Below are 25,824 nucleotides of genomic sequence, written 5' to 3'. Positions count from 1 at the left end.
ATATGTCATGGATTTGGTCATAGTAAATCCAAAATGGCTGCTCTTGATCAGCCTTTCCTTCTCTAGATGTTTGCAAATGGACTTCCTTATGATATACTCCAGCAACTTCCCAGGTATTGAGGGGAAGCTAAATCATTTATGGTTCCCTGGATTTTCTTTTTTTGCCTTTTTTAAAAAAGAGGGGCACTATATTGACCTTTTCCCAGTCCTCTGGTACCTTGTCCGTCTCCCATGAGTTTGTAAATTGTATTGCTACCAGCTCCAAAATTTTATTTGATAGTTCCTTTGTGATGAAGTTCGTCAGGACTCACTGGCTTAAATTCATTCAGACACATCAAAGGCTCTCTAACTGTTTCTTTTGTTAGCTCATCTCTCAGCTTGTCTCCTTCCTTAGCCTTATTATCTCTATGGTTGCAGTTTAACTCTTTTTGTAAAGACTGAGGCAAAGTAGCTGTTGAGATTCTTTGAAATCTTCTGTTAAGATTTTGCCTTGGTTATTTAATGGTGGACTCACAACTATCTTGGTCTTTCTTTTCTGGCCAACATTGTAAAAGGACCTTGCACTGTTACTAGGGGTTTGGGGGGGGTCTGAATAGCCCCACACCCCAGAAGCACCTCTGCACAGCCACCCCAGACTGGGGAGAACTCACTGGAGACTGGAAAACCAGGTCCTGGGACGTCATGAGTCCCACAGCAAGGGAGCTGATGCAGGTGTAGGGAGTAAGAGAGGGCTATCCATGTGAACCCAGAGTGGGAAGGATAAAAAACACTGAAAGCAGCCTCAAGGTGCTGCACCTTGCCAGGGGGCAGGCTGCCTGGAGCCTGGAGTTGCCAGGGGTTAGGCAGCCACCAGGAGAGCCCAGAGCAGGGCTCTTCTCTGTTTGTTTGTTTGTTTGTTTGCTTGTTTGTTTCCTTGATCATTTGGTTTGTTGCACAAGCCTGCAGGCTCTGCAAAGCCTCTAAAGGGTAAGAGGCAATCAGGAGGTAAAGCCTGGAAGAACCACTGGAAGACAGCTAAGTGCTAACTTATTTGTGTACCTTCTTTTGTTTGTTTTGCATCGCTACCAAGCCTGGGTGGCCTCCTAGTATTATCTACTAGCCTGGCTGCAGCCGAGGGAAGGGTCCTGAACAGTGGGTCCTTGGCCAAAGCCAGGAGCAAAAGTAAAACTGGTCAGCTCAACTAGTGTGACCAAACATACCCTGCTGTGATCTGCCCAGACTCTGCCCATAGCAACATACAAACATATTAAAAGAACCTCAACTTGTCTTTAACTTCCCTCACGAAGTGCAGCTCAATTTACCTTTATCTCCCGGCAAGTTCTCTGCACCACCTCCTCACCGAATTTATGAAGGCCACTGTCCTTTAGTTCTACATGGATCTGGCCTTGTCTGAGTGACAATCTTTCCCTTTGAAAACATGACCTTTCACTGTGTTCCCAAAGTATTGTGAGTCAGCAAGTATAGTCTCCATCCTGAACACAAGTGATATTTTCCACCATGCAAATGGACAGAGAATATGAAATTGTACTGCTGAACAGAGGAAATAAAAACTGCTATTAGCCTTTTTCATTCACAGCCAAAAGCAAACTCCATTCTTCATGGCCAGATTTTATCACAGTCATAATGTCGGTCTCACAGATTCATTCATTTGAAAAGAAAAATCAGCAAAGTTACTGGAGGGCATAGAAAAAAAGAGACAGATAACGTTATTTTTTAAAGTAATGGTTGGAACTGTGCTCCCCAGGGAATGAGAGGCATGTGAGTACCCAGATGGATGAAGAAGGGGAAAATCTACCTCTCTTGCACTCCATACCTCTCTTGCCACAATAAAATAATGTCACAATACATACCAACAAAAGAACATTCACTAAAAAGAAACATCCTAGGCTGAATATCAGATTTATTATCTAGGCTATACTTATAGGAGAGAGAATTATGCCCCTCTTGATTTTACCTGTTTCTTCATAATCCTCAGGTATGAGATGTTTCTCAAAATCTTGATAAAATGTAGTGATTCTAGTACCATCAGCATGATCCACAATCATAGTCCCATCAGTTTTCTGAACCATTATCACCTTGTCTTCTCGTATTACCAGAACCTGGAAGGGCAAAAAAATACCACTTTAACATCATCATCTGTAAAACATTAAAAAGAGAAGATGCTTTAACACTACCAAAGTTTAAGCAGCACAGTCTTATGTAGATTAGTAGCCTGAAGTTTCTTTCACAACCTTGGCATTTTTAACAATATATTATTAGAGATCTTAGGAAATTATCTAATGAACAAATTCTACACTACTTCTAACATTTAGGGAATCAGCCAGATTACTAGACACAGAATAACATCAGAATAACATTACCGTTTTATTAACTGGGTCAGTTGCCTCATAGGTTAATAATGGTTTCAGATCCAATCTCTTTACTCCCTTAGTGGCCACTTGAAAGCCCAATGGAGTAGTTGTTATCCAGGTTCCTGACTCATTCTCTTGCTGTGCAATCTGCCAGGGACCCTCAGGCAATTCATTTTTGGTTGGTTGTGCTATGCTTCCCTTGTGGCTATTCCTTCCTGCAAGAATACAAACAAAAGCCTCTGTATCACTCTAGATATAATGCAAAGCCATAGATATGTCAGCAATCTGTAAACTCTCCAGGATTATTGTAACTGACTGTGGAAGGGGGAAGGAGGGAGTGATGGCCCAGGGGAGGGGTTACTGATGAAGTTCTTCAAAGATTAATCTTGGGACAAGTCTTAGGCTATAGGAAGTATTAACACTTGAACCATTTCAGATAGACATACATACTCTTTAAAGCATTCCAAAAACAGCTGCAGTGCTCCAAAATAGTACTTATGGAAACAAGGTACCCTTATGAAGTGCTTCACTTGTTATGGATGCACAGGGACAGGATCTTCTAGAATCTGACAGTGGCTTACTCTCCTCCCAGTCTACAGGGTTGCCCCAGTTTAGCTTTCATTTAATACAAAGTGTGAAGCAGGTGACATGTGGTAAGCACCTTTCTATTTATAACTGCAATTTATTTGTCCATACTGTAAAACATCAAAAGGATTCAGAGGAGGGCCACTCACATGATCAGGGGGCAGCAGGGCAGGCCCTACAAGGAGAGGCTATGGGACCTGAACCTGTTCACCCTCCACAAGAGAAGGCTGAGAGGAGATCTGTTGGCCAACTATAAACTGGCCAAGAGAGACCAGGAGGCAATGGGAGAGTCCCTGTTCCCCCGAGAACTACTGTGAGTAACAAGGAATAATGGCCATAAGTTGATGGAGAGTAGATTCAGGCTAGATATCAGGATGCAGTACTTCACAGTCAGGGTGGCTAGGATCTGGAATCAACTTCCAAGGGAAGTGGTGCTCGCTCCTACCCTGAGGGTCTTTAAGAGGCAGCTAGACAGACACCTTGCCAGGGTCATCTGACCTCAGCATTCTTTCCTGCCCATGGCAGGGGGTTGGACTTGATGATCTGTTCAGGTCCCTTCCTACCCTACCAATTGTGAAACTATGAAACTAGTAAGTGGGAAGTGTGCTGATGAAATCTGATTATGTCACCAAATTGGGAGACATCACTAATTCAGAGGAGGATCCAAACAATATACAGGAAGAATGGAATGACTTTGAGGACTGGAGTAACAGATATGGGATGAAATTAAATGGTACAAAGTACAAGGTCATGCTATCTTACAAGAATTTCTGTTATAAGATGGGAGTACATCATTTGGAAACAATGGAGGAGGTGGAAGACATGGTAAATTGATCACAGGATAACTATAAGCTGACTATTGGATGTAGCCATGAAATAGGCAAATTTGATCATAGAATGTATTGGGATAGTTGTAAAAGGCCCCAGACTTCACCTGTAATACTGGGCATGTCTACACTTGCACTAATGCACCATGGTTACTGTGCATTAAGTTTAGTACCTGTAATAATGGTACTAACTAAATGTGTAGTAACTGGCACTATTGCACAGTAATATCAGCACACACCTTTTAAGTGACACTAAGGCACAGTAGACAAATTTTACTGTACGTTAGTGTAATAGTATGGCTTTTGCCATGATAAGCTAATGTGCAGTAGAACTAGGCTATTGCATATTTAGCAACTCAGGTAGATGCACCCACTGTGTATCATTATTGTCATCAGTGGGTGCATCTTCATGTGCAATTAATGCTATACATGGCCAGCTCTGGGGTGGGTGGGGAAATCCTTGTGCAGCCTGGAGCTGGCTAGGACCTGCCCCAGAAGGGTCAGTTCATGGCCAGCCCCGGGCTGGGTGGGGAAGCAGACACGTCCCCAGTGCTGCTTGGCTCCCAGCAGTACTGGGGCAGAGGTGGGCAGCACCAGGTCTGGGGTGGGCAGAGAGGTACCCCGTCCCCATGCTGCTCAGCTCCCAGCTCCTGGGGGGAGCCAAGAGCTGAGTAGCACCAGAACCAGGGGCATTCCCCATCTCCTGTGGCCCCCTAGTATTGGGGCTGACCAGGAGCAATTTTACTCCCAGTCAGTATCTATACATGTGCTATTACCTATATTTACACATAGTAGCTTACTACATAGTAGACTAATTTAATGTGCAGTAAATGTGCGCACATGTAGACAGTGACAGTTTACTGTACAGTAGGTTCAACTACTGCACAGTAAAGAGTCTCATGCAGATACACCCAGTGTTCAAGAAATATTAAATCAAATTGAAACTGGTATAGAGAATAGCTGCTAGCATGATCAGGAGATTGGAGAGCCTGCTTATGAGAAGAAATGAACAAGTTTGGTTTGTTTAGTCTAAAAGAAGGCTATAATTACAGTACATTGGAGCAGACTTGACTAATTGGATCTGCTGGAGCATGGTAATTACTATGCTCCAGCAAGCCTCCGCATCGTGTGTATCAGCATCGCTGCATTTCAAAATGGTGCTGGGGGCACATGAGATACTGTGGCACTTTAGAGCAGTTCTTGGAGTTGCTCTAATTAAAGCATCCCTTCCCACCCCCAACCACTGGACCACATGTAAAAGTGCCCTAAGTGTTTATACAAATAGGTTACAGCACATTAAAGAGGGGTGGGGACCCACCAGGTGTCAGACGATTTTAAGTCACTCTCCATGTGTTCTTCTTCCATCATAGTAGGTGAAATGTAAATTCTAGTGACTTATTCTTCAGTGAGAAAAAGTTAAGTTGCCCCAGTTCAGCTTTCATTTAACACAAAGTGTGAAGCAGGTAACATGTGGTAAGCCCCTTTCTATTTATAACTCACTGCAATTTATTTGTCCATATTGTAAAACTGCCCTAATTCCTGGTGCAGCAACTGGAACATCAAGATGAAAAGTCTACCTTTCTTGGTGCTGATCTCTGGAGGATGTTCCAATTTGGAGTGTGTCTGGACTTGCAGGTTATTCTCGGGTATAGTGGATGGTGCTGTGCTGGACTGTGGTGGTAGAACAGGGCCGGAATCGGGACTTTTGATCACTGTGCCATCAGCAAAAAGAATCTAGGGGAAATCATGACAGATTACATATGTTAAAGCCATTTTAAACAATAAGAATTCCTCTTAGAACATTCTAATAAAATAAAGTCTGTCTGTCTGTAACACTTTTGGCCAACTGTGCATGTGCCACCGAGAGGGTGGCCGGTGACTGGCTGCATGGGTTGTGTGGCCCAAGTTTGAGCTGCTGTCGGGGAAGTTTGTGGCGGCAGCAAACATGCTCTGGCTGCCCGAGCAGCAGGGGTTTCCCATGCCTCACTGCCTATAGGTGAAGTGGGACGTATGGTGATGTTGCCCTCCCTGCTCCCCACCCCCAACGCCCCCCAGAACATCCAGCAGGGAGGAGGCAGCAGTGGGCAGGGAGGAAGGGAGGGGGGAGGCGAAGGGGGGGTCAGGGTGGTGGCTGTTGTTGGGTTTGGGTGCTGGGGTGGAGGGGAGTGGGAAGGGGGCCCCCTGACAACAGCTGGCAGGAAGGGGCAGGTCACTGGGGTGGATGTGGGGTGGGGGGAGGCAAAGCAGGGGCAAGGTGATGGCTGTTGAGGCCAGGAAGCAAGGAAGGGAGGGAAACGGAGAGGGGAGGGGAAGGGGAGGTGAGAGGAAGGGATGGGAGCAGGGAGGGGAGGGTAGGCAGGGGAAAGCCCTGCTGCCAGGCGGAAGCAAGCAGCGGGAGGGAGCCCTCATGCTGGAGGCTGGAGGAGGAGGCGGCGGTGGCAGCAGTAGAGGGAGTCTTTACATGGCCGGCCCCAAAGGGTGAACGAAAGGGTGAGGTGGGGGGGCATGTAAACACTCCCTGAAATGCATCATTCTTGATAGGCAGTTAGCTAGTAAAGTAAATAAAATGGAAGGTGTAGAATTGCAGAGAAAAAGACAAAAGAATTTTGCAGAGTGAGCTACTGAAAGAGGAGTGGGTATCAGGGCAAGATGGCACTGGCAGCAGTTACAGTACAAATATAAAAGCTGTGTGCATATTCAATTATAAGGTGCCAGTATAAAAGTAAAAATAAAGATAATTCTATTTAAATTGTGGATGTCTTTATGGGCAAGTTCTTCCAGAGCTGCTAGCATACAAGGATCAATGTACAGGTCTCTGGCCTGCAGTGGGTACTTTTGAAGCTTGTAGTCCCTATTTATTTTTTTTTTATCAGCCAAAGCGGCTCATAGAAAAATAAGACATTACTTACCCTATAGTACTTGGTTTTTTGAGATGTGCTGTCCGTATCTATTCAGCTGTTAGTGCACATGCATCTTGTGTGTGCAAGATGAGAATACTTGACTACCCCTGACTATCTGGATTAAGTATGCCCTGTGATGGCATGTCTGGAGTGCAAATTTATTGCATTATATAATGATGCCCCAAAACAATGTACAACTTTATGTGAGCTGCCTCCTGAACTGAAAGTCAGTGCTGGGTTAGCCCACCCACATGCTAATTAGCCTATCTACAACACCATGCACAAATAGCTATGCTGCTTGTAGTTCAGGAGGAAGCCCACAAAGAGAAGTGAGGTATTTTTGGGGACCATACTGCCTGACACAATAAGTTTGCACAGACATGGCTTGAGTGTCCTTGTTCCCCTCAGCTAAGGGCATAAAGGGCAGGCGGGCTGTTCATTTGCCAATCTGGAATATAGGTGCTGTAGCACTATACAGTAGTGGGAAAGGAGCGAAGCCTGTGGAATAAATATGGGCAATATATCCAAAGAGCTACACTTAAACGAAGCAAGTATTTCTTGAGTCCTTGCTCATCTCTATCCCAGCCACAATTGGTAATATGATATGAAAAGTCAGGCAGCTGGAGTCTATGGAAGGGGTGTTCAACCTCTGGCCCACAAGCCAGATCTGGCCTGCAGAGTCAAGCCATTCAACCCCACAGGGGTCCCCAGGGATCTGAAAATTTGGCAGCAGGACAGCAGTGACAACAATTGATACTCTTCTGCTGCCAAATTTCTGGACCCATGGGGAGCCCCACAAGCCAGAGAGCATGCTGTATCAATGTGCAGACATACTGGGGTTCTCTGAAACCCATAGATATCTAAGTTTTCAACTTTTAAATTCCATGAGCTTCTAAAGTTCTGGGACTAGAAACCTTTCAGTTTTGACATTTCTGAGAAGCTCAGTACTTATCTCACTTTTAAATCCCATCAGGATCCACACACTAGAAATTCCTCCACTTTTTTTTTTTTCCTGAGAGGCCCACTTCATTAGGCATGTTCTGAGAATATCGAGGGTAAAAACAGGGAAGCAGATCAGCTGGTGAAACACATCACTTGTTGTTCTATACTGGGACAATGGACAAAGGACAATGGGTGATATGTCCTCTTTGCCCAGAGACTCCTTGTGTCCCTTGTTGCCCTGTATCTCCTTGTTGGGATCCTCACCGGACCCAGCAGAGGCACGGGTCAGCACAAGTTGCCAGGACCCAAACTGTCCTTTGCCAACCGTCTGCATGAAGCATGGGTCAGTGTACATGCTGGCAAGAAGTGTGATAGTATGGGACCTAAGGAACTTGCACTCACCAGGCCTCCATGCTGGGACCTACATTGGATCCCGCACCAACCTGTGCTTCATGTGGAGGCATTAGTCACTGTGGTGCCCGAAAAGGAGTCATGGGGTGCCAGGAATTCCCTGGGATGGAAATCCCACACCTCTTTGTGGGAAAGAAGAATTTCCCCATCTCTTTGCCAGGACCTGTGCCACCCTGTGCCTCTGTGTGAAGCATGGGTCACTGTGGGACCCAGCATGGGTCTCAGAGTAGGGGTACCAGGGATTCTCCAGGTCTCATGCCTCAGTGTTGGGTCCCAAGCAGGCTTTCCCCACTTACAGACATGCCCTTGGAGATCTCAGGGCAGGCCTCCACAAGTGGCAAACCCCAACTTTCCCAACCTACAGAGAGGTTCCATGGGATTCCTTGGTAGGTCTCTAGGAAGGAAAAGTTGGGCAAGTGCTCCTGGGGCCTGAGAGATCTGATCCTGTGCAGGAATGCTCTTTGTGCATAGGATTGGGCTCCTCAAGCCCTAAGAGCACCTTTCCTGGGTTGTCAGAGAGCACAGGCAGCCCTGGGCTGCTGCCTCTTTCCTACCACAAAGTAAATAGACATATGCTTCAATAAAGTAGCACTATTTCATACTACTTTATGTCATGGCCACTGCTGTGGATGCTTATTTGCTGGCCATGCATGCTGAACAAATACAATGTCAGGCAACATTAGTTTCTACTCTAAGAGAACCTCTAAGACTGGGTTCCATATATTTTATTTTACCTAATACTTCAGTAAAATACTTTAAATTCCTTCCTCCATTTCAGGAGTCTGAATTCAGGTCTGCTGCTTGTCATGGGGGAAAAGTGGCTGCTCCCCTTCATCATTATCAGGCTCTTCTTGCTGCAGCCGCCCAGAGCCTGTGCTCAGGCTGCCTTGTGGCTCCTCTCCACTGCTGTCACTGCCACCTCTAAGCTGTCCAAAGGGGCAGTGCAGAGGAGCCACAGGACAGCCCAGGCACAGGCTCCAGGTGGTTGCAGCAAGAAGGGCCTGGCAGCAATGAGGGGAAGAGGCTGCTTTTCCCCTGAGCTGAGCAGCAGCTTCCACCCAGCTGCCACTGCTGTTGCTACTGCTCAGCATGGATGGGTGAGTCTGGCACAGGTGCTGGGCAGGCTGGGGTTGGGGCTGGGAGTGTGGGTTCCAGCGGGTCTGGAGCTGGTCCGCTCTGCCAGGCCAAGTCCAGAGCAAGCACAAGGCGGACCAGGGTTGGGGCTGTGAGTGTGGGTCCTCACCAGTACCACAGTGCTGGAGACAGTGGTGGCAGCAGCTGGAAGGAGTCGCTGCCACCTGGGCTGCCAAGAAAAGCAGTCCAGCTACAGTCCCACTGCATTGTCAGAGGGCAGCAGGATGCACCATGGGCCGGATGGTGCCTGAGCCAAGTGGGACTGAAGGAACAGCTGCAGGCTAGACAAAGTCCCTTCATGGGCTGTATCTGGCCTGCAGACCATATTTTGCCCACCCCTGCTCTAAGCATTAGACAATGCAGAGTAAACTAGACAGGAAATTAGTGCTGTATTAATATTACTGCACAAGTATTAAAAGCCATACTCTAGGAAGGACATCATGGTCTTATATAGCAGAGTTCTGGCCAGCTCTGTCAAGTCTTTTCCAAAGGACCACTTTTTTAGATGTGGTATCTTTTATTAGACCAACAAAATATGTCTATGTCCTTGATCAACACAGCTACAATCAAAAACACTTTTAGTTGGTCACTTTCCCAAAAATATGTGAAATCATTTTTTCCCTATTCATGAACACTAGCTACAGACAGAAACAGTATTCCACATCTATTTGCATTGCTCAGGTAACCCACTTCTATTCTAACTCTGTTACTGTACCTGGGTAGATCCATCCAACATGTACTTTATGACAGTGCCTTGGCTGGTGATGACCCTAGACACCTCCTGTTCTATTGTTTTTTTCATTGATTTGTACTGATGGGAATACTTCATACGTAGGGGATAACTCTGTCTAATCAGGAGTTCCGGAGTAGGTTGCTTGGCCTCTTCTGCCTTGGCCACACATTTCTTGGATTCATTTTCCTTCAGTTTTCCTTCCTTGGCTTCAGCTGCTTTTGGTTCACTACTTGCCTTGGCTTCATCTTTCATATCTGAGAACAAAGTTGTAAAATTTAACAGCATGTTAATAACAGTTTCAAAGGAGCCCAACTCTATTTAAAAGTGTGGCCACACAGTATAATTACTATCAAGTAATTTATCTGGTCTTTTAATCTATATTAATAAGTGGACACATGACCAGCTCTCCTGAGCTGGCTGCCCACTAGGTAGTGGAGGAAGCTAGTTTGCATTGAAGAAACAGTTACCCTGGGTGTGTCTACATGTGAATTTACACACCCCTAAACTTAAGGCACTTTAATACGACTCACTGGGCAAACACCCTTGCAACCTGCCCTGGTCAGCACCCTGGACAGCCAGACCCCAGCTCCCTGGGCTGTGCTCTGCTGCCTGGTGCTGCTAGGAAGAAAAAAGCGAGTATTGCAGCCACTAGTGACTCCCCAGTGCCTCTGCCTCAGGGCAGGTTTGCTGGCTGGAAAATGCAGCCCTGCAGGGGCAGGATGCCTCGCTGCCTGCCCAGGATTCAGTAACCCTCAGAAGCCTGCAATGGGGCTCCTGCCCGGTACAGTAGGGGGACTGTGACTGTCTACCCCAGCACCCAGAGCCGATTTCTCTTCTGCAGCCACCCCTGCCCCCGGCAAACACACAGCTTACCTGCTAGCAGGATATTGCCCATGGAAGAGGTGGTATCAGTGCCTGGGGGCTCTGTTCAGCTCACCCCAGGCAGGCTGGGACTGCGTCTGCTTCCAGTGCCCAGCGCGGCTTTCCCTGCTTTGCTTGCCTGACCTGCCTGCACTGCACTCAGCCTCCCTGGGCTAAGCCAAGCAGAATCCTTAATGTGGTGACTAATGTGATGTAAATCACCTTATGGCACCTTAAGGGTACACATATAGACACACCCCCTGGGATTAAATTGACTAGGGAGTAAACACCCAACATATTCCACATAGTGACTTTCCCATATAATAAAGGTACTATACAGTTTTCAAGGGGGTAACTTCACCTTGGATTGGAGCAATTTAGTATATAATAAGGCTATACATTGTATGTCTGCTCCTTTTTTATTATATAGAAAAGTCAATTTACTACACACTAAATCATACACCATGCCTATACCCTGTCAACGCTGGTGAGAAATGTTACTAAAAAAAATTATATCAAGTTGCTTGATGCTTTACAAACATAAAAAAACAGATGCAGCTTCTGAAACAAAGAATTTAATTAGACCCTTTCTACACATGCATGTAAAGGCTCAATGGGATCTAATTCACAATACACACAATCATGCCTCCTACCATGCCACACATACTGCACCGATCCTGGGCTCCCCCTGCACCGGCAAGAAGCAACCTCCCATGGCTGAAAGCCCCCTTGGCTGAGGGGCTCCCAGACACTTGGGTGCCCAATGTACATCTAGGACTGAGAGTGACAACTGTTGTGATATTCCAGCCTTGGTGGTCCATAAAATCCTTGCAGCTAGAAGACTGAGGCAGCTGTGTCTCATTGCTCTGGGAGTTTCATGCACTCCTGGGGCTGGGAGTTCTCATCCACACCCTGTGGCTACCAAGACTCAGCTGGACCCCGGCACCAAAAGGCATGCTGTGAAAACCCAGTGTCTGTAGCTGCAGGATTCTGGGAAGACTCAGGGTCCTGGTAGCTGAAGGGTGCTGTCGGGATCTAGAGTTGGCAGCTGCCAGGGCTGACAGTCCCTCCAGTTGTGCGATTTCCAGCCCAGACTAGTCATGGTGCACTCCTGTAGCTCAGAGTCCTGTCAGCTGATAGGGCTCTCAGCCACAGGGGAGACCCTCCTACATGTGCAAATTAAACCTTGATAGCAACCAGCTATAAACTTAGTATACACATTTTTGAGTTTTAACTTTATAGCTGGTTGGAGCTTTTTATGGCATGATAGCTACTTTGCATTTGTAGCTGGTCTCAAGATAACTGTGCAATTAACCAGTAAATTGTGCAATACCTTTATTGTGTAGAGGGGCCTCAGATGCAGACAAAAGGATTCATAGTAATCCCATGTTTAGCAGTCAACTAGAGAAACTGATAAATACTATTAATTCAGAATCCTATGCTGAATATGATTTGTTCAAAATTCCTTTCCATCCTCTTCACTGTATCTCATGCCAAACTTATCTGATTGTATATACCTCAAACAGGAAAATATTGGAAATGAAAAGTAAAAGAAGACCTGAAAATAAAAGCAAGACATGATTTTTTTCCCCTAGTAACTCAGATGGCATATCAGTAATATAAGCCACTGTGCTGGTTGGTACTGTTTGGTGCACATATTTAACTTCTATATACCATAACTTACGATGGACATTACAAGCAGCCAAGATTCACTGGAGTTTACATTGTGTACAACTGTATGCTGGTGCAATGATTCAAAATGCATTGAAGTTGACACTTGCCTGCCTGTACATGAATGCCAGGAGCTTGGGGAATAAACAGGAGGAACTTGTCCTCCTGCTTAACACAAATAATTACTATGTCATAGGGATAACAGAGACCTGTTGGAACTCCACCCATGACTGGACCATGGGTATAGACGGCTACACCCTGTACAGGAGAGCTCGAGTGGACAAAAGGGGAGCTACGTGTCCCTGCAAGCCGACATTGGTGACCAGGGTGGATGATTGGAGACCCTCTGGGTTAAAATCCTTGGGGAACATGACACAGGGAACACAATGGTGGGAGTCTATTACAGACCTCCCACCCAGTCAAGAGTTTGACCAGGAGTTTGCCAGGGAATTGGCTGAGGCCGCACGCTCCCAGTCCATGGTTGTCATGGGAGAGTTCAACTACCCAGACATCTTGTGGGAAGAGTGCTTGGCTAAATCCAAGTGGTTGCAAAGCTTCCTCTCGTGTGGATGACCTCTATCTGACACAAGAAGTCTATGGGCCAACGAGAGGTAAAGCGCTGCTCGACCTGGTACTGGCAACCAGGGATGACCTAATCAGGGACGTAATGATCGACGGGAAGCTGGGTGACAACGAACACGAGCTGATCACCTTCACCATTCACTGTAAAGCTGGCAAGTCAGTCAGCAATACTGAGGTCCTCGACTTCAGGAAAGCTGACTTTGACAAGCTCAGGAGGCTTGTCAGTGAGTGTCACAGGATGGGGTCTTCAGGGATGACTGTGATACCCCTTGGTCCCCTTGACCATGTCAGTCCAGCCCAATGGTTACCCTTTTTCTCTCCTGCCACATCTTTGCTTGTAATTATAATTTAGGGAGGCTGCCCTTGATCTTATTGTCTGGACGCAGTCCTGCTGGACCCCCCTGAACCTCGTAAGTTCTCGGATCCTGTTTTGGACCCCGCTCAAAATGGGTGCCTCCTGGGCTAGATGTGTGGCTCCAGAACCACCCCTTTACCACATCCCAAGGCTCACAGATGTCATACCAATGTTGTCTCCTTGAGTTGCAGCCTCAGCTTAGGCCAGCCTCCACAATTGCACCCTCTGGTTCTGGGTTCTGCTCTCCCCCTTGTTGCTGCACCCTCTGGCACTGGGGTCTGCTCTCCTCCTTCGTCACTGTGCCCTCTGGCACTGGGGTCCACTCTCCCCCTTCGTCACTGTGCCCTCTGGCACTGGGGGTTGGTTCACCCCCAAACACTGCGCCCACACTGGCACTGGGGTCTGTTCACCCCCGAACATTGCGCCCACACTGGCGCTGGGGTCTGTCACTGTACTTTCTGGCACTGGGGTCTGCTCTCCCCCCTTGTCGCTGAGCCCTCTGGCGCTGGGGTCTGCTCTTCCCCCTGTCACTGCACCCTCTGGCGCTGGGGTCTGTTCACCCCCAAATACTGAGCCCACACTGGTGCTGGGGTTTCCCACACTGTAGTGGGTCCCCAATGAGGCCTCTTTCTTCCCCAACAGCCTTAGCCCGGTCCTCCGGTATTACAAAACAGCAAACAAAACATGAGCCCCTGGGTTATAACATAACACCAAAGTTCAGGGTGTGCTCTGCCCCTTTTAAAAGGATCTAATGTCTTTCCTGGCATTAAGTGTCTAGTAGGCAAGGGTACCTCATTAGTCCTAAGTGCAGCATATCGGGTAGTTGTAGCATCTCTGGGATATTCCTCCCTGGAGGCTCGTTCCCCTTTGGCTGCTGGAATGTAACTGAATTCCCTAGTCCCAGCCCTGAGGTTTATATGGGCCCAGGGCCCTGCCTCTTCTGGCCAGCTGACCAGGTGCAGGTGCAGGCTAATTGGCTCGTTAGTCTGCTGCCATGGTAACCTGCACCTGGGGTCCTGTCTAACTCTTTGGGCTCTCTCCCCAGGCAATTTCTGCTCTTACAGGAGCAGGCACCTTAGTGCCCAGCGACAGTGAGGCCCTAAGGGACCATGACCCCAAGAGGAGGGGAGTTTAGTAAGAGTGGTTGCTCCTCAGGGATGCTATCATCGATGCACAAGCTAATGCTATCCCATCTTGGAGGAAAAGCAGCAAAAGGGCACAGGAGCCCCTTGGCTCTCCAGGGAACTAGCAGACCTCCTGCAGCTAAAAAGAAAGACCTACAAAGGATGGAGGTCTGAATCCACCTCCAAGGAGGAATATTCTGCAATGGTCCGGACCTGCAGGGAGTGAACCAGGAAAGCCAAGGCTGTGATGGAACTCCAACTAGCTACAAGTATCAAGGATAATAAAAACTCCTTTTTTAGATATGTGGGGGGCTGGAGAAAAAGCAAGATCAACATTGGACCCCTGCTAAACCAGATGGGACAACTGACAACCAACACCCAGGAAAAAGCCAACCTACTAAATGGGTACTTTGCGTTGGTCTTTCATCAGTCCCACAGGACCCAGGTGAGGGAGATCCCTTGCCTTCCATCAATGCTGACCTCATGAAGGAACACCTCGAAAGGCTGGACACCTTCAAGTCAGCCAGCCCTGACAATCTACACCCCAGGGTATTCAAGAGGCTGGCGAGCATCATATCTCAGACCCTGGCATGGATCTTTGAGAACTCCTGGTGCTCTGGTGAAGTGCCTGAAGACTGGAAGAAGACCAATGTGGTGCTTCAAGAAAGGGAGGAAGGTGGATCCAGCAAACTACAGGCCCATCAGCCTGATCTCTATCCGGGGGAAGGTCTTAGAAAAGATTATCAAAGAGGCCATGCTTAACGGACTGGCCAATGGAAACATCCTGAGGGATAGCCAGCATGGGTTTGTTGTGGGTAGGTCTTGCTTGACCAATTTTATTTCCTTTTACAACCAGGTGGCCTATCACCTGGACAAGGGAGAGGAGATTGATGTTGTATATCTTGACTTCAAAAAAGCCTTTGAGCTGGTATCCCATGATCACCTCTTGGCAAAACTGGCCAACTGCGGCCTTGGGTCCACCACGATCCACTGGCTGGGGAATTGGTTCTGTGGTCGGACCCAGAGGGTGTTGGTTGACAGAAGTCAATCGTCATAGTGCCCTGTGACCAGTGGGATCCCTCAAGGCTCTGTCCTTGAATCTATATTGTTCAACATCTTCATTAATGATGTGGACATTGGAGTCAGAAATGGACTGGCAAAGTTTGCTGATGATACCAAACTTCGGGGTAAAGTATCCACACCTGAGGACAGGAGTGCAATCCAGGCTGACCTTGAGAGGCTCAGGAAATGGGTGGATGAGAACCTGATGGTGTTTAACACTGAAAAATGCAAGGTTCTCCATCTTGGGAAGAAAAACCTGCAGCATCCTTATAGGCTTGGCAGTGCTACGCTGGCTAGCACTATGGATGAAAGGGACTTGGGGTTCATGATTGACCACAAGATGAACATGAACCTTCAATGTGATGCTGTGGCTAGTAAAGCAAGCAAAACGCTGGCTTGCATCCATAGATGTTTCTCAAGCAAATCCCAAGACGTCATTCTCCCGTTGTACTCGGCCTTGGTGAGGCTGCAGCTGGAGTACTGCATCCAGTTTTGGGCTCCACAATTCAAAAAGGATGTGGAGAAGCTTGAGAGAGTCCAGAGAAGAGCCACACACATGATCAGAGGTCAGGAAAACAGACCTTATGATAACAGGCTGAGAGCTATGGGACTCCTTAGCCTGGAAAAGCACAGAATCAGGGGTGATCTGATGGCCACCTATACGTTTATCAGGGGTGTTCACCAGGGTCTGGGGGAGCGTTGTTCACCAGAGTCCCCCAAGCAATGGCAAGGTTGAACAGTTATAAACTACTGCAAGACTGTTTCAGGCTGGACATAAGGAAGAATTTCTTTATTGTCTGAGTCCCCAAGGTCTGGAATAGCCTGCCATTGGAGGTGGTTCAAGCACCTACTTTGAACACCTTCAAGAGAAATTTGGATGCTTATCTTGCTGGGATCCTGTAACCCCAGCTGACTTCCTGCCCCTGGGGCAGGGGGCTGGACTTGATGATCTTCCGAGGTCCCTTCCAGCCCTAATGTCTGTGTGAAATCTGTGTTAATGAGCAGTAACTAACACCTATGAAACCACAGACTAAGGAGAGGAAAGGATCAATACAGAACCAGGAACACCCTGAAACTTCACTGTTAAAGGTAGAGAAACTCCGGTTTGAACTAATCACAGCAGTGAATTAATCAAACTTCATCAACAGAGTCCCGAGACTGCACGTACCTGTGGACGTGACCCCTGGGGCTGACAGCTGCCATCCAGCAACCACCAAGGGGGTGGCCCATTAGGTCAATGACCCCTAGATGGGGTAAGCCCGAAAACTGGGAAGTCACCAAAGTCTGCCAGAGAGGGATAAAAGGCAGCAAAGAATGACCCCCAATGGCACCCTCTTTGACCTGACCAGCACCCTGCCTGCCCAGCCAGAAGTACCAGCTGGCAACCCCCTTCTGAAGCAACATTTCACTGAAAGAAGCCTCGACTGGCCATTGACAGTGGACTCCAGCGCTTGGGGACAGGTACATCTTGACACCGGTGCTTAGTGTTCATAGCTAGCTACTGTGAGTGTGTGTGTGAGTGAATGTGTATGGGTTTGAGGGGATCAGCCCCAAGGTTTATGATCTGACTTTTGCATCCGTCTAATAAACTAGAATTTTATGGTGAGTTGGTCCTTTGTAGCCAACACTTTAATTGTTATATTAACTAATGAAATCTTTCTTTAAAACTCAGAAAACATACTATCAGAAAGTTGATAAAAATCAGTTATTGAAATTGGGCTTTGGCTTGGTTGATTTAAGTCATGATTTATCAAATGAGCTGTAGTTAAAGTGCCCCCACCACCATTTAGCAGCCCGGGAGCACAAATACATGTGATACTGTATAGGTGCCCAATATTCCAGCAAAAGCTACATCAGAGATTCCCCTGTTTATGTGTCCAAGGATTACATTAGCCATTTTGGCCACACTGTCATGCCTGGGCTCATGTTCAGCCAACTGTCCAACAAGACCTCCTACTTGTTTTCAGGGTCATTGCTTCCAAGAAGAATCCCTTTTGCTGTAGCTCTTTGTTTGCATCCTGCTTGCCAAGCAATTCATAATGTTGGTTTCTGTAGCAATATTTAGGGAATGGTTTCCTGTATTAGATAACATAACTTTCCTCCAGTCATGTCTAAAATTGTCTAAACAGAAATAAACCTTCTTTTTTTATGATCCCCTTATTTCTTTTATGCAAAACATACTTAATCCCTTTGTGCTCCACAAAACTAACCTCTGGAATTCTGACTGAGGAAGGTCAAGACAAGCCCATTGGGGCACGAGACATTCAGACTCTGAAAAGTAGGGATATCTGGTGTTGCTTGCGTGTGGGAAGCTGGTTCTTCTGTTTCCACCTAGATAACAGAGTACATATTAATTTTATGAAACATTTTAAAAATGTTGATTTTGTTAAGTGCATCAGTAGAACTATTATCCTGATTTTGTCACTTACTTTATTCATGTTTAATATCCCCTGGTGTCCTTCCTTTTTGTGTCCTTATGTGACAAGGTATTTAACTGAGTGTACAGATTCATTGGACAGGGCTGCTCTGTAAGCACTTCTGCTATGCCTTGAATTTATGACTTTTGGACTGTCAACCATACACCTGAGTGCTTGAGTCACCCCAGCCCCTCCTCCGTTGCATAGAGAGCCATACATATTGCAGCTGTAGATGTTCTCTGTTTATTTTCTTTAATTGTTAAATTATAAATGATTGTTACAGTGATCTTTAAAGAAAAGTCCTTGCTAACTACTCTTTTCTGTTGAGTTATTTCACTAATTTGCACATTGTGTTAGATGTTATGCTACTTCAGACCCATATAAAGACTGGGGGTAGCTCCAACTTGATTCAATAACTGTGGGAACATCTATATGTGCAATTAGGGCAAAGCAATCAACTCTGGAGTACTTTAAGTCAAAGTTAAATGTTTCTGGGCACAGCATCTACACATATGCCTGAGACAGCAGCAATTTGAACTGCGGCAGAGCAGCCCTGGGCTGGCAGAGGGGACAGGAGGTCAGCCTTGGATTTTGGGTGATGCTGCCAGGTGGCAGAAGGGCTGGCAGAAACCAGAGGTTTGGCCCCCTGGCTGGCTGGGCTGACCTGGCACAATTTGTGCCTGTGGTCAGCATCTACACTTGCGTTTAAGTGCATCTATTTACTCCATCATAGGATAGTACTGTTGGGGACAGTGGAGTTAATTAGTTTATTTGAACCCTAATACTCTTGCATGTGTAGACTGTGACATTTTGTGGCTGCATCAAGATGAGATGCTGACCGTGCAGTTGTTACTGCGCAGTCATTTAGTACTAGCATACACAAGTACTAAATGACTGTGAAGTAACCAGAGTTGCTACGCAGTAGCATCATCACATGGCTTTTTGGTGAAGCTGGCTGTGAGGTAACTCATTACTACTGCACAGTAGTGACGTGTCATGCTTTGTGCCATGCGATGCTACTGGGCAGTGACAATAAACTACTGCGTAGTCAGTGTATCATGTAGATGTGGCCAGGGAGGAATAGTGGTGGCAAGATATTTCCCCCAATTGCAGTGAGGAGAAGCAGCAGTGATATATGGGTTTCAGCACCCACCTGCCTCTGATCTGAGCTGGGTCATTCCAGCCTGTGGTCTGAAAAGAGTTGCCCACTGTTGCTAAGCTAGTAAGCTAGTTTGGATGCCAGAATCGGAATAGCCTGAGAAAGTAGTGAGAAGCAGGATAAACTAGTCTGTATGGAGCTCCACTCCACCATGATTAAACTGCTTCTACGACATAAGCTAGCAATTTTGTATGTCTTGTAAGATCCTTCTTAAAATGCAGTGCCTGAAACTGGACATATGAGTTCAGCTAAGGCCTGACTAGTGCTAAGTGGGGTGTTAGTAATATTGAAATCAAAACAGGTAAGCAGGCCCTGATGTTAGATCATTACACTCTAATTTTTATTTTATTATATTTTCAACAAATTAAGTCTGAAAGTCTTGTGATAACTTGCTTTTTCTAATTTCATTAAGTCATGTAAGTCATAGAGGCTATGTGGGGGAAGCTGATGAAATCCAAGATAAGGGATTTATACTGCAACCAGGATTGGGTGTCTCTGGTTTATTTTCTAAGATTTTGGCCATTCAGTGGAGTTGAAGGTAACATAAGCTTAGACTCCAGACACATTTGCTCTGAAAAAGGGGGAAAATCATAATAAAATCCTTCCCCATTATTTTTAATCAGATCTAATAAATGATCAAGGCAGAGAAAGTTACAGGTATGATAAAAAAAATTCTCTCTCCCTGTAGTCTTAGTAAATGACTAGGCTAGTTTGGGCCACTCTGATCCACTATTTATTTGATTAAACAATGGCATTGAAGGAAGACTATGCCAACTATTTCTGTCCCTTTTACTGAGTTATTCCTTCAGTTAACTCATATTTGTAATTTATGGCCATATTATTACTTCATTGTACTACTTACTGGTGAATATTCTCTTATCATTTTTTCTTCCCGCTTTGAAAGATCTTCTGGTGATGGAGAGACTGCTTTGACATGGCTCACTTTGGCAGATGGCATGGATTTTGCTGATTTTTGCTTGAGTGATTTGTTGCTTTTTCCTGAAGAAGTTGAAGCAGCAACAGGAGCAAGAGTGGGAGCAACAGTCGGAATATGTACAGAAGGGATATTCAAAATTGTTGCCAAGTCAGGGTCTGTGTCATCTGGAAGGGAAGTAATATTTATTATGCAATAGGCCAGAGATGCCCAACATGTAAATGGCTGTAGATCATATGCTCTGTGGGCACCCTAACTTCCCTCTCAGCTCTCCAAGCCATGGCCTGTACCATGCTGCCCTGCCTCCTGAGGCAGGGGCAGAAAGTAAATGCTGGAGGAGGGAGAGGAAGCCCAGAGACCCTGGCTTAGTATGTTGTAGATGGCAACATTCAGCATGACAGTGGGTGTAGAGTAAACAGGTGGGAGTCTGGGAGCCACAAATTAACCCCTCATGAGCCTCATGTAGTTCATGGGCCATGGGATGGACAGCTCTGCGGTAGACAAGAGTTGTACATGTAAATGAACATGTTCTGTTCTTGACAAGCCTTCATTCTTCAAATTACTCCTTTTCAATGACAAAACCAGAGGCCTTAATTTAACAGGGGTTAAATGCATGAACAAATATGTAAGCCTCTTCTATGGATGAACTACTGTCCTAGCCATAAGCAAGGCTGAGGCTCTTGTGTTCCACAGAACCTCAGCTCTTTCAAGAAGTCTGTCATGAATGAAAAACACCCAGAAAGCAAGGTAGATGTGCATTCATAACTAAATCATAGATGCATAAGCTTTTATACACAGTGGCTTACTTTATCAGATGCTATGGGACTGCAGAAAGCAGAGCTTCTAAATAGAAACGAGTAATTGGAATACAAAGGTGGAATACAAAAGGTAGGGAAGGGGGAGGAAAAAGGAGAGACAAAGTGGGTGAGACAAAGCAGACAGGAGAGAAACAAAACAATTAAGCCACTGAGGGACACAGGTTATAAAAACTAATCCAGGTAATGGGATAAGAATACGTAGTCTTGCCTTAGGCCAGCAGTACTCAATCCCCAGCTCTTGTGGATCCCCACAGGTCGGAAAACTTGGCAGTGGGAAGCAATGGAAGCTCCACACAGCCAGATCCAGCCCTGCTGGGCCATTGCCCACACAGTGGAATTAGGGCTAGGCCCAATCCCTGAGCATTCAGATCAGGCCAGGCTGCTCCCCCCAACCCCAGATCTGGATCAAGGCTGTTCTGCTCCAGGCTTCCCATGTGTCCAGACTGGGGCTGGGCTGCCTTTGCCACTCCCCCAGCCTGCATTCAGTTCAAGGCTACTCTATCCTAACCCCAGGATGTCCACATTGGGGTTGCCCTGCCCCACCTACTGTATCTGGATTGGGCTGCTCCTCTTACCACATCCAGATTGGGTTTACTTTGCCCCCCGCCCCTCTGCATGTCCAGATTGGGGCTGCCCCACCCCAGGCTTGAGCTGAGCAACCCCCTAGAGCCAGATTGGGCCCATTGACCAGATTCAGCCTGTGGAAGGATCTGGCACTACTCATCCAGTTTGCAGAGTGAAAAGATCAGGCACTACTGGCTTAGATCATACTTAACACAATCCAGTTGTTGATTTGTTGTTCCAGCATTCCCCATTCAAGTTTGTTTTTAAAGTGTTATTGTCAAAGAACAACTATTCTCAGGTCAGTGATGGAATGTCCCAGGAGGGTAATGTGTTCTGCCATAGGTTTGTGTCTCTTTCTGGAAGCAATGTTAGATTGCTATTCATTCATTCTTACATGTAGGAATACTATGTGGTGGTGATATGGCCATTACAAACTTCCACTGTGGTATCTAGGAAACAAATTTACTGAGAGAAGTACTCCAGAGTCAGTTTGATGGACAACTGTTAAAGTACTGGTGGCATTTCTTTAGAGATACCTTCTCATGTGGCCATATGATGCAGATGTCATTAATGTAACTTAGGTATAGCAGGGGATAAGAGGGCAGCTGCACAAGATGCAGACTTCAAGGTCTGTGGTAAACATAAATGCATCATGGGCATACATGTGCCCATGGCAGTGCCATTCATCTGTAGGTATAGGGAATTCCCAAATCTGAAATAGTTGTGTGAGGATAAAGCAGGGGAGTGTGATGAGAAAAGAAGCAGTGTCCTCATAGAGCAGGGGTCGGCAACCCCTGGCACACATGTTGAGCATGGCACACGAGGCCATTTTGCTCGGCATCCCATGGCCAGCCCCGGCTCTGGGTAGTTGCTGCCAGCTGGGAGCCCGGGCTGCTCCCAGCTGGGCTTGCAGTATCCCAGCTGCCTGCTGGGAGCAGCCCAGGATCTTGGCTGGCAGCAGCTACCCAGAGCCGGGGCTGGCTGCAGCCAGGAGGCTCCAAACAGCTGTGCCAGGCTCCGGGCTCTGGCACAGCTCTGTACCGGCACGTACCGGCACCCTCGTGTTGAAGTGGGCAGTGGGGGAGGGGCCTGAGGCAGCACAGCCCTGGTCTCTCCCCTGCTCCCAGCACAGAGGTGATAGGGCACCTTGGGGCAGGCCGTGCTGCCCCGCTGTCTGCTCCAAGGTGCACACACAACTGCCACCAGCATGGAGCTGATGCCAGAGCTGTGGAGCCCGGAACAGCTGTTTGGAACCTCCTGGCTGCAGCTGACCCTGGCTCTGGGTAGCTGCTGCCAGTCGGGAGCCCAGGCTGCTCCCAGCAGGCAGCTGGGATGCTGCAAGCCCTGTTGGGAGCAGCCCGGACTCCAGCAGCTACCCAGAGCTGGGGTAGCTGCTGGCAGCCACAGAGCCCGGGCTGGGGGGCAGGGGTTTTTGGGTGGGGGGCAAGGGGCGGTAGGGCTGGGGGGGCAGGGGCAGCAGGGTTGGGGGGCAGGGGCTTTGGGTGGGGGGCACAGGTCATCAGGGCTGGGGGTCAGGGATTTTGGGTGGGGGGCAAGGGGCGCAAGCAGGGCATCCTGCCATGTACCCCTTGCCCTCATTTTGTTTTTCTGGCATGCTGGCACTCCAGCACCTTCCAAGGTAGGCATTGTGGTGTTTTTCGGCATTCCAGCCAAAAAATGTTGCCTACCCCTGTTGTAAGGGCTAATGTTCTTTATGGCTTGTAATCCACCCCCATAGGGGCTGCTGGTCTGCAGAGATGTGACATCCATAGTACCTAATATGGTGGTAAGTGGAAGTTTGTCAATGGAAGCCAGCATGCTTAGGAAATTTGTGGATTCTTTCAAATAGCTGGAAGCTCCTGTGGCATATGAGAATAGGACTGCATCAATATAGTCTGAAACTCCCTTAATGCTCTGTACAGCACGATGACTGTGAAACTCAAGTGCTGAGCTGGGCCTACTCACAAAAGTTAAAATACAAAATATTGATGACAATTGTATAGTGCAAGAGGATGTAAGTTTGAGGCTAGACCTTCTGAAAAGAAATGATAAGTTCCAGCTTATTTTACTATATTTATGATTTTAAGCAGACTCCTATGTATCTGGTATGTAACTGTGTGAAATATCTATTCTTTATTAATTAGGATAGTAAATATTTATTTTCAATAAATCATGTTTATATGTAGGAAGAGATATTTTCCCTATGGACTTTGATAGGTGTCTCATCCTGATTTACTCTTGTTTTGCCTCAGTGGTTCCCTTGATCTTCCGAGGACAACTCTTCAGAAATGCTTTGTGTTTCTCCTGGTCATTAATCCATTAATTCCTGATGTTTCAGCTCGTTAGAGATTGATAACCTCCTGTCACTGAATAAGGTAGTTCAGTCAAAATTTGGTCTTTCTGCTAACAAATAATGAACAGTTGAAAACAGGACCTTCCTGTTGTTACTGCCTGGATTTTTCTTTTACTCAGCTACAAAAATGCTTTGAAAATGCTGAGCTAAAGGGTATAAAAGAGGAATGAAACAGCTAACAGGGTGTGCTTCAAGAATGAGAAATCATTCTGGCAAGAACTGCTCCTGTGTTCAGTTGATCTTCTAGTGAACGGATCCATGCCTTGAGAAGCTGACAAGACTGAGACCGCCTCTTTGCCTGTATTGGTGAGTGTCACGGCGCGGGGTCCTGCAGGATGGCCGTGATCTCCCCAAGGCCCCCTTACCGTGCCAAGTTGGCCAAAGGGCACCCTCTATTCTCGCCCACTACGTCTTTATTGGTAAATATATATTAGGGAAGCTGCCTTTACATCTTGGACACGGTTTTGCTGTACTCTGACCCCGTGGGCTCCTGGACCCCTTGTGGGTCCCATTCTGCAATGGGTGTTTCGGGGCACCGTAGCCTTATGGGCTATGCGTGGCTCCAACCATCCCTTTACCATGACCCAAACCTCGCAGACGGTACTGACGTTGTTTGGTCTGGACCTTGTTATAATTTAGCCCCCTTGTCCTCCGCAACACTGTCTCATGCTGCGCCTTCCTGGCGCTCGGGCTCTCCGCAGTCCTGTCTCATGCTGCGCCTTCCTGGCACTCGGGCTCTCTGCAGCCCTGCAGAGTGCTGCGCCCCCTCTGGTGCCGGGGTCGGTGTGCCCCCAAATGCTGCACCCCCTCTGGCGCCGGGGTCAGTGTGCCCCCAAATGCTGCACCCCCTCTGGCGCCAGGGTCAGTGCACCCCCAAATGCTGCGCCCTCTCTGGTGCTGGGGTCCCCACACTGCAGTGGGTCCCCTATGAGGCCTCCTCCTTCCCCTAATAGTTTCACCCAAACCACCAGTGTTATACAAGAATAAATCAAACACAAGCCCCTGAGCTGTAACAAACTCAAGCTGCCCGGCTATAATGCCATTCAAACCCTACTGGGGAATACTCCATCCCACAACAGTATCAGGAGCTGCTCGTGCATTCAGGCCTCTCCCCTTTGCTCACTCAGGCAGAGCTCCTTCCCTCTTGGCTGCCAGCAGGGAACTGCCATCCTGGCCTCAGCCCTGGGGTTTATATGTAGGCCAGGCCCTTCCCCCTTCCAGTCAGCTGACCTCTGGCAGGTGTGGGCCACTAGCTCCCTCTGGTTGCCCTGGTAACCAGCAGCTGGGGCTCCCCCCTCTCTGCTAGGGCTCTTTCCCTAGCAATTTCCACTTTTTATAGGAGCAGGTCACCTAAGTGCTCTGTGACAGTGAGATACTGTCACTTTTACAGCTACATATTGTTAGACCTTGACTCCATGCGACGTCCGATGACTAGGGAGACAACGGATCGATGCAATCATGCATCACCTGCACACATTGCTCATCAACAGCTTTATTCAAAATGGAGACAGCTTTGGACTAGCTCTGACAAACCGGGGAGCCACGCCAAACATTATTTTTTTCCATATTTATACACCTTGGTTCATGCTCATTAACATTTACTCCACCTTTGTCCCTCCTTTGTTCCACACATATTCCCTCCTATTTTAAGCTCCGCCTCTGTTTACTGTTTACTTCATTAGCATGGAATTACCTGTGCATTTCACTTATTTGCACGTCATTTTGCTATGAGCGCATGCCTAAAACCCTGACCCCAGCTTTTTTTGGTCATTTGCGGTTTCTTGCTGATTTCTTTACCATCTCCAAGTTCTTGCTTCTGCTTTATCTCCTAACGATAACTGGTGGTTGCATCCTATTCTTCTTACACAATGAGCTATATATCTTACAACACTACTCTATTGTTAGGAAATTCTTGCCTAAGCATCTTGCAAGATAACTTTTAACATACCATTCTATCTTGTGGTTAGGCCACAGGTTATAACCATAGTTAAATAGCCTTCTATTCAGCTTGAAATTCAATGCTTCCCAAGATCCAAATACA

The 25,824-nt window shown here is 47.1% G+C and overlaps 1 protein-coding gene across 8 annotated transcripts in view; it reads right to left on the bottom strand.

Moving 5' to 3' along the window:
* Positions 1–25,824, bottom strand: part of SPAG17 (sperm associated antigen 17) — a 446,381-nt gene that overhangs the window by 139,729 nt on the left and 280,828 nt on the right. For all 8 annotated transcript variants that reach the window (XM_059720343.1, XM_059720341.1, XM_059720342.1 and 5 more), the window contains 6 exons: positions 19,977–20,215; positions 17,749–17,869; positions 9,866–10,137; positions 5,341–5,497; positions 2,361–2,566; positions 1,955–2,099 (listed from right to left, as the gene is read on the bottom strand). In XM_059720343.1, coding sequence (XP_059576326.1) covers positions 1,955–2,099; positions 2,361–2,566; positions 5,341–5,497; positions 9,866–10,137; positions 17,749–17,869; positions 19,977–20,215 — 1,140 coding nt within the window. The remainder of the gene's footprint in view (positions 1–1,954; positions 2,100–2,360; positions 2,567–5,340; positions 5,498–9,865; positions 10,138–17,748; positions 17,870–19,976; positions 20,216–25,824) is intronic.

Source organism: Alligator mississippiensis, chromosome 1, assembly GCF_030867095.1.
Source record: "Alligator mississippiensis isolate rAllMis1 chromosome 1, rAllMis1, whole genome shotgun sequence".
Taxonomy (NCBI): Eukaryota; Metazoa; Chordata; order Crocodylia; family Alligatoridae; genus Alligator; species Alligator mississippiensis.
Note: the sequence above shows the minus strand (reverse complement) of the source record. Positions and strands in the feature narration are given on the sequence as shown.